This window comes from Bombina bombina, chromosome 1 (assembly GCF_027579735.1).
Source record: "Bombina bombina isolate aBomBom1 chromosome 1, aBomBom1.pri, whole genome shotgun sequence".
NCBI classification, from domain to species: Eukaryota; Metazoa; Chordata; class Amphibia; order Anura; family Bombinatoridae; genus Bombina; species Bombina bombina.
The window spans coordinates 933,333,968-933,343,315 of NC_069499.1; the positions used below are offsets into that span (position 1 = coordinate 933,333,968).

The 9,348-nt window shown below is 38.3% G+C and overlaps 1 protein-coding gene across 2 annotated transcripts; it reads right to left on the reverse strand.

Moving 5' to 3' along the window:
• Nucleotides 1-385: 385 nt before the first annotated feature.
• LOC128647636 (actin-binding Rho-activating protein-like) lies at nt 386-7,669 on the reverse strand. Of its 2 annotated transcripts, XM_053700416.1 has the most exons (3): nt 7,516-7,669; nt 7,263-7,427; nt 386-4,998 (listed from the first exon to the last, which is right to left on the reverse strand). In XM_053700416.1, exons 2-3 carry the CDS (start codon nt 7,416-7,418, stop codon nt 4,561-4,563), a joined length of 594 nt encoding a protein of 197 aa, XP_053556391.1. In that variant the 5' UTR covers nt 7,419-7,427; nt 7,516-7,669; the 3' UTR covers nt 386-4,560. The 2 variants fall into 2 exon arrangements, with proteins under 2 accessions (XP_053556391.1, XP_053556445.1); XM_053700470.1 differs by lacking the exon at nt 7,516-7,669 and having other exon boundaries at nt 7,263-7,509.
• Between the last annotated feature and the right edge of the window lie 1,679 nt (nt 7,670-9,348).

Genomic DNA, 9,348 nt, shown 5'->3' on the forward strand with positions numbered 1-9,348 from the left:
GCTTCGCACCGCGTCGCATCGCTTCTAAAGTTCAATTATTTCATCTCTGAGCGCACAGCTACGCGACCTGACGCAGCAGAGTGCTCAGAGATGAAAAGGCAGGACACACTGAGCGCACACAGCTGCATCTACACGCTGCGCACCGCTCCGCTTGCAGTGTGTCACAGCCTTTAGGGGCACACCAATGGGCCAAATTTTCATGATATCTTCAAGGGACACGAAACCCAATTTATTTTCTTTCATGATTCAGATAGAACAAAATTCCAATTTTCTTCTATTATCTAATTTGCTTCATTCTTTAGGTATCCTTTGTTGTAGAAGTAGCAATGCATATGGGTAAACCAATAACACGAGACATCTATGTGCAGCCAAAAACTGGAGACTCTTGTAAAAACTCCATGATTTATTAGCACATTGTAAAATCTTCAATACAATTCCATGTATAATAAAAGAATATACAGCATGAGACCTGTAGCTGGGCAGTCTAACACGTTTCGGCTTGCCTTAGCCTTACTTATAGACAATGTATCCCAGAAAACTCTAATCTATGTGCAGCCACCAATCATCAGCTCTGAGAATATTTAGATATGATTTTCAACAAAGGATATCAAGAGAGTAAAGAAAATGAGATAATAGAAGTAAATTGGAAAGTTGTTTAAAATTGCATGCTCTGTCTGACTCATGAAAGAAAAATAATTGGGTTTTATATCCCTTTAATTCTGACATTGGTATAGGGTAATTCCAATGTAAATGGTAAATTATATCAAAACTTTATACTGAGAGTTAAAAAAACCCAATTATTACACCCCTTTAAAAAGTCACTGATGTTATGGAAGTTTAACTTTAATTTTGTACTTTGAAATAATTGTTTATTTTTTTATACACTATTTCTATATATTGGAATTTGTATATTTGAAAGAAAAATGGAGGTTACATTTTTTTTTTTTTAATTGTGAGCAGTCACAAATGTGTGAATTTTATTTGCAAAATATTTTGGTTTTGTAATTGTTATTAAATGTAATAAAGAAAAAAAACAGACACATTTTTGCAATATACTTTCATTAGCAAAAATACTTCTAGTAAAAGTGATTACTGGTTTTCTGCAGCATACGCACATATCCGTTGAGGGCCGTGCACCAGTATTCAAACACCACACCTTCTCAGAGTGTCAGTGATTGCTTGTGTGACACAAATTATGTATTTAGAAGCAATACACACCACCGCCAGCTCTCTGAGCTTAAATACTGATGCACAAGCCCTCACAGGATATGTGCATATGCCACAGAAAATCAGTAATCACTTTTACTAGAAGCATTTTTTCTAATGAACGTATATTGCAAAAAATGCTTTTATTTCAAATTGAAATGCACCCATGCACATTTCAATTTTGACCTTTCTATTCCTTTAACTAGAGCACAGGTGAAATCATCAGCTGATCAGTAACCATGGTTACTAATATGCTTTCATCCATCATTTCACCTGAGCTCTAGTTCAGATATCATTAAAATCTGTCCTGTTGGTGTTCCCTAAGGACTGGAGTTGAAAAACCTTGTTCTAACGAATTAGGACATTTACCTTTTGCTATAGAATGTCCATTTAAAATGTTTGCATTTGATGTTAACCCATAGTTTGCTAGTCTTTCAAACATAGGCGAACAGAGCTTGTTTTTTCTAGTAACTAAAGGAGACAGGAGTCACGTACATCCTTGTGACTTCAAGCTTGGAAAGCTAGGGCTATAATGAGGTTATTGACTATTACTTTTCTGGATTTGTGGTTATTTTACAAGGTCAAAAAGTCAAGATATTAAGAATCAGGAAGCAGTGGCGTCACTAGGGTTGGTGTCACCCGGTGCGTTAAGTTATGGTGTCACCCCCCCCCCTAGAAAGCAGACACACACAAAAACACAGGCAAACACACATACAAACACTCAGACACACTTAAAACATACTCAGATGCACACACAAACACTCGGAAACACACTCAGACACACACACAAAAACACTGAGACACACACACACACACACACACATAAAAAAACTCAGACACACACATACAAAATATGTAAACTGCACTGCATTAATTATAAAGCTCATGCCTAGAGCTGCTCCCTGGCTCAGCAGAGCATCAAATGAAAGATAAACAGAGCACTCTAAAAATAAATCACTAAAGAAAAGTTTTAGGTGCAAACTATGAAAATTCTGCTCTCTGACTCTGTTCCAAGTCTGTCAGTGCACAGCTCCGGGCCGCGTGCCTACCGCTTCTTATGGCCAATCACCTCTGCACTCTGCCCACCCCCAGGCCCCCGCCCGCCCTCCTACCTGTTCAGTGTGCACTTAGTGTACAGTAACCGTAATGGTCTGGTGGGCATCATACGTGGCTCCTTCACTTTAAAGACAGTGTCAAACAGTCATGCGGTCAGGTGCCAGGCATCCCCTCATGATTTGCCAGTTCCCGTTTAGAGAGACAGCACAGCAGTGAGTGACTCCACTGCTCCACATGTCACTGAGCAGTGAGCACAGATAGGCAGGCAGGCTTAGGCTAGCAGCGCAACTTTGCAAGCCCCACGGCATGCCCACAACATTCATAGCGAAATTGGGCAGGGGAGAAGCAAAGTACAAACAAGCAAAAGCAGCCGGGAAAACTATTTGTTGAAATTGCAGCACTGGCTCAAGGGGCAAAAAAATTGTGTGTCTACATCTTCCCCAGTCCCACCAATGTTCACAAATGCCAGCCCCTCTAATAAAAAAATCTTTGCATCTCAACATTGTATTTCTTTGAATTTCAATAAAATTAAAAAAAAAAAAAAAAATTTGTTTTTTGGTGTCACCCCCTGGTGGGTGTCACCCGGGTGCGGCCCGCCCCCCCCGCCCCCCCCCCCTAGTGACGCCACTGTCAGGAAGGACAACCAGGAAAAGATAACCGATACTTGGTGACGTAAACCTAAAGATGGTGAAAGGTTCTGAGTATAGAGAAGATATCAGGCTACAGATTATTCTGAAATTGCAAGTGCAGAGAACATCAAAACTCAGCTTTTAAACCACAACCTAAGTTCAGCTATTTAAAGGGATATTTATTCACTAAAAACCTAGGTTTCTCTGCAGCTATGTGAATGAGAGTCACTGCACGTGTGCAAACACATCAGCACTGGAATGCAGTGAAAGTCAGATGTCAACATGGCAGCTCCCATGACTAGAGAGAGCTAGGGAATAACCTCAATACTAAGCATATAATATATATTGCGTGTTTAATGTCAATTTAAATAGTTTATATCAGACCTGCTAAAACTAGCCTTGAGTGAAAATCTGCATATGTATTGGCAGCTATAGCCAAGATATATATGTACATAGGGTTACAGTCTCTGCGTGTTGGCTAAATGGAAAAAGGCTTCCTTTGCCTCAACGCATTACAGATATGTAGCAGAAATACGGTAAGTGAGGAGCAGTCAAGGGGTCAAACCACTTCTGTTTACTGGTGTCTGCCAAATAGGTATCATTATGCATATTTATGTTACTGGCATCTAAGGGGTAAAACAACTGCTGAGTTGTGAAAAGTATACATGGTGGGATTAATAGTGGGGTTTAGGGCAGAGCTTTTGTCACCGACAGGTTGTCCAGTATTTTGTTGGGGACAGCTGGCAACTTTATATTTACTGTACATCTATTGGTGATATATATCTTTGTTTCACAAACGGAGGTACATGTTCCCCTGAGAGTACAAGGAGCACTAGCAAGGGGTACACCAAGGGTTGGTTCATTATTATTTTTTTGTTGCTCTGATGCAGCGAAGACATATATTCACTATATCATAGGAAGCAACGCTTCTCATATCCATGCTCAAGTGACCTTAACAGGCCAGATTGTATTTCCCTGTCTGGGCTAGTCAGCTGCTCACTCAGTATAAGTGACTCATCTGGGCAGGGAAATGCTTAGAAGCTGGCCTGTTAGTGCCATATGACAACTGCAGGTGAGATGTGCTGATACAAGTGTGCCACAGGGCAAGTAAAGTCCAGTACTGCAAAAAACGTGTCACACACACAGTTGCCAGATAAATTGCCACAGTAAACTATCACAAGTTAAATCTGCCAGTTAAAATATCCAATAGTGCTACAAGCCAGATATGTATGAAATGAAGGTGCTACCATGAATATTGTTTCCCTCACTTTATGCTGAAATGTAAGGTTTTAGTTTTCAGGTTTCTGGTGTAAGTGGCACATTCATAACATTCTATATTTGTGTGTTTTCTCATTATTGGTTCTTGTTCTAATATTTCTAAAGATTTACTGACTCTTCATTTAGTAAAACTGGATATTAAAAGTACTTCTTATATATATATATATATCCCATGATCCTGTGGTTCTAAAATCCAAAGGAAATTTGTCAAATTCTGGCATGATTGCCCCTTAAAAATTTTTATATTAGAGTTATAATTTTTTACAAGTTGCAAAAGGTTTCAAATACTATATAACTCTATATACTACATAATTCTTCTATATACTTCTATATACAGTTCAAAACAATAGTCTTAATGTGCATTTCTTTCATGTGTTTCCTGCACAACGTTCTAATCCAATAGGGTGATAACAACATTATCATGCACGCCCTGCCACAGCATCTCCCCTTCAAAATCCAGATGCTTGTGTTTCCTGGCTCTTAGCAGGATACCCACCACCTTGTCCGAAATTCTCACATATTGCTGAAACAACCTCCCAAATGTTACCCTAATCCTTCCATCTCGGCCTTTTACCCCCATGTCTCTGATAATGAGGCACATCTCCTCTATCTCCTTGTGTATATGATTCTTAGCTCGGTTCCCCCTCTCCTCTGTCTTGCTGCCCTCCTCCGGTCTGCCATAGCCATTGTCCCCTTTATGGAGTCGCACTGCCATGGCATGGCTATGGTCAAAGTCTTCACTGAATGGGTTACGCTTCTGCTTTTCGGTATGGGCATCAGACCAGCTCTGCCACTCCTTCCTGATGTCGGACATAGTCATTATTTTAATCTGAGAAGAGAACATGTACATGAGAAGTTCAGTTATGATCTCACTTGAAGCACATCTATGGTGTCAGTAAGGGCAGTAAAGTTTATTACAATCTCATGTTCCTATACAGAGGAGTATAATTAGCCTTGGTCCACTGAGATTTATGGAGGGTGTGAGATTACAGCACTGAGGCTAGTTATTGGAAAGCCCTCTACATATATGGTTACCAGCTAATTAGTCACACATTTATTAATTCACTCACTGAAGTCTTGTAATTTTCCTATTTGAAAATCAGTTTATTGTTAATATACAGTATGTGTACTGTTAGCAATGAAATAAATCTAATTAATGCAATATCCAGTCCAGAGACATAAAACCCAACATCTTTCATTCATGGTTCGGACATAGCATACACTTTAAAACAAATTTCCAACTTACTTCTATTATAAAATGTTTTTCATTCTCTTGGTATCTTTGTTGAGGGTGTAGCAATGCACTACTGGAACCTAGCTTAGCACATCCGGTAAACCAATAACAAGAGGCATATAGGATCAGGCACCAATCAGAAGCTAGCTCTCAGTAGTGCCTACCAAGGTATGAATACCAATAGAACGAAGCAAATTAGACAGTAGTAAAATATTTAATTGAAAATGCCTGCTTTATCCGAATCATGTAAGAAAAATCCAAGATTATCCCCTTCTCATTCAAGAATGCCAGTAAGGTAAAAAATAAAATTGTAATGTATAACAAAAATGAATCTACAAGTAGAAGTGACTTTAAAAGAAAGCAATGTTCTCCACATAAAATTTTGCCTGCTGGGTGGTATGAAGTAGCTGGGTGGAGGCAGTATAATACTTTGCAATATTATAACATTTTCTCCTATCTAAAGCACAGATTAATTGCATAATTTAACATAAATGTATTTAATGATCATTTGTTCTATAAACATTGAAAAAGTCTTGAGAACCTGCAGTCATTGGGGGGTCGAAAGCCTTTAATAAATCGACCCCTATGCCTTAAATATGTTGAGAGTGCAATATAAAATGTTTATGGATAATAAAATAACTTTCCAATTCATCTTAAAAATGTAAGTCCTGACTTCAGACTTAACCAATTGCGTCGCCAGGGGGCACTAACCCCCCCCACCGCAGTTGCTTCCCACCACCACTCTGCCCCAGCACTGTGGCAGCTCTAGTTTGCCTGTCCGAAACATGCCCCACCCTGCCCATAGCACACCCAATCCCGCCCATGACATACCCAGTCACCAGCTAAACGAGGCCCCACCCACAAATCACCTGTGGGCCTCCTGGAATTCCCCCCCCCCCCCCACAAGAGAAAATTGCTCGGAACACCGCTGGACTTAACACTGCTATATTGCATACAGTCAGGGGTAAAGTCTAGTGATACATTTAGAACCATCTGCCTCAAGGAGTTGCTCTTATTTTGTGACCTGCAAATAATGTGTTAACACTAAATAATGACTATGTGACTGTGATACAGCTGCAGCAATGGAACAGCTATGAAAAATATGGTGTTCCAAGTTTTTTGTTTTTTAAATAGTGGAGCCATTTTTCTTTTAAATTCTCTTTGCTAGTGGTTGTAGCTGGTCAGTCATGTTTGCTCACATGCACATCACATGAGCAATGTTTGACATACTACTGGGTGGAATCTGTGCATAATGAGGCTAAACATTGTGTTTATGTGCTTGTGCATTTTTTTTAGGTCCTTGCATTATATACAAATGATACTACTGATTATATGCAAATCTAAAGATGTAAATATAGATTAAACCACTTAAAAATAGTTACGTTTATTTGTGCAAGATTGTGTGACAGAATTCTAGGTGTAGTTAATCTTGCCAGCCTAATCACTGTACCAGCTGTTAAGAGAATCTGTCTCAGAATGTACTGTGTTATCAGACAGGGGTAGTAATGTCATTTGTACCATAGTGTCTGCATTATATATATATATATATATATATATATATATATATATATATATATATATATATATATATATATATATATATATATATATATATATATATGTACAGTAGATAGATAGATAGATAGATAGATAGATAGATAGATAGATAGATATATAGTTATAGATAGATTTATATATATATATATATATATATATATATATTTATGCTGATTGTGTATACAAAGGCAATAAAAGATACCAGAGAAAATTCTGAACCATTTTTTTCTGGATATCCTATATCTATAGTATTTAGAACTTTAGTGTTAGTAACTACACAGAAGCATCCATCAGTTCTTTACCTTCGATAGGAGCTCCTTCCTCCGATTCTCAGCTTCAGCACACTTATCTTTATTATTTCCCATTATTTCTGGATCTCTGGTCTCCATATTTCCAGTGGTAAAGGTCTCAGTCTCTCCCTGTATAGAAGTCCCGATACTCAGCTTCTCATCCATCATGTTTCTAGCCTTCAGAAACAAAAAATAGGTAAAATATTGACACAATGATGGTTTGATGCCTGGATTAAGTCCTTACAAGTTGTTTTACACCGTCTACCTCTCTTCCTCTTTTGGAAGTTGTTTTTTTCCATGTACTCCTCTTTCTGTGTCCTTCAAACTGACGTTACTGGTGATCTGAGCCGTATATAGAGAGGACACAGTGATCCCTGAGGTATGGAAGGTATTCTGCAGCCTGTCATCTTAACTTCCCAGTCAAAGTTCACAGTGTGATGCTCTGTGATAAACCATCACCCTCATAATCATGAGCTTCTTTACAATTAACAAGGGATATGTTATATGTCATGGAGACAAACATAGGTCTTTTTATATGTTACCCCTAATGGCTTGGTGGGATTAAAGTGCTGAACCAAACACACACACATTTTATATATATATATAAAATGTAAAAGCAAGCCACAATCAATACTTTAGTACCCCTTTCTTGACACCCATACATTTACTACACAAAATTAAACATTTGATATGATAATAATAACAAATGATTTCATGTCCCTCACACTAGTATCATATCCCAACATATTTTAATGCCTCGAATCCCTCTGTTTCCTCTGCATGACAGCTATACACCACTATATTAGTGATGATCATAACATAAACACTGTTGTTTTATTCCAAACACAAAAATAACTTTGTATTGTTTGCTCCCAGTGATAGTATATACTCATTGCTACACAATCATAATTAAAAATAGGTAACACAACAGGGCTACTATAATGACAAAGTCAAATTTGAGACAACATCTGCTAATTATCTAGCATGAGACATAAGCAGAGGGCATCACTTCTGTATTTAAATCCCTGCATTACTGACATACTAAGTTCTGATTACATGTGGAAACTTTCAATCAGACATAGGCCATACTTTACTGCCTTCCAACAGCAGCTGTCATGTCTGTGCCAGGTGTCACGTGTTAATATAGTCAAGAGCAAAGAACATGCGGTGCCTTTGTGTGAAAATGAACACTTCATTTGCTGGTCTCCTATTGCATAACTCATACAAGCCAATAAAAGGACCTCCTGCCCTGTGCACCTGCTACATGAACTCCTTAGTCAAGAAATAATCAAGTGACATTTTGCACCTTATTTATGCTTTAGAGTGAAACAAAGACATGAATGAGTCACGTATCTTATCTTGGTACAGCACCTCTTTGCATTCATCAGCACTTATTTTATGTAAGCCGGTCCTATAATGATCGTTACAAAGCTGTTACATTCTACCACAATTTACCTAGGTTTTCAAAATTCTGCAAATTGCCTAAATCAGCTGTTTGATTTGTAGCATTTAAAGGTTACAGATTTTGCTTTTTTTTTTGTCCTCTCTAGAGAGTGTGGGACAAGAATTTTTTTTTTTACACTTAAGAGGTGTTTAATGTCCTTTTAAGTGTAGCCCTATTCATTTAAAGGAGGGAAAAACAACTCTTCATCCCTTCTTCTCTTTCTTTCCCCTTGCCCCCTCCCTTTTTTCTTACTCCTTTTCTCCATTAAAAAGATAGGTTTCCTTACATTCATTTGTATAGAGTTTATGTTAGTTTCATTGCAACATGCTGCCTTTATATTTTTTGTGTTCGCATATTTGTTCACCCAAGGGGCCATATTGATCCCCCCCCCCAGACCCAGTGCCGGGCCGGAGCTTTTGCTCTGACTCTACTGCTGGCAGTGCTTACGACACTAACTAGGACTTTGTACTCTGCTTTTTTCTTATCCCTCTTTCTTTTAACTTCTCTTCTGCCTTTTTTTTTTTCTTCTTGCAACATTTTTGTCACTCATGGTTCCCTTTAAAATTTTAACTTTGAATGCCCAGGGGCTAAACTACCCTACTAGTTTGTTTTAAAATTACGCCCTCTTTCATAAGGCCCATGTTTCACTGGCTC

What these genes read in the sequence shown, in the direction of transcription:
- LOC128647636 (XM_053700416.1), bottom strand. Translation starts at nt 7,418, where the DNA reads ATGATGGATGAGAAGCTGAGTATCGGGACTTCTATACAGGGAGAGACT. An exon ending in GGAAGGAGCTCCTATCGAAG is followed by an intron (nt 4,999 to 7,262) that starts GTAAAGAACTGA and finishes TTCTCTTCTCAG; the next exon opens with ATTAAAATAATGACTATGTC.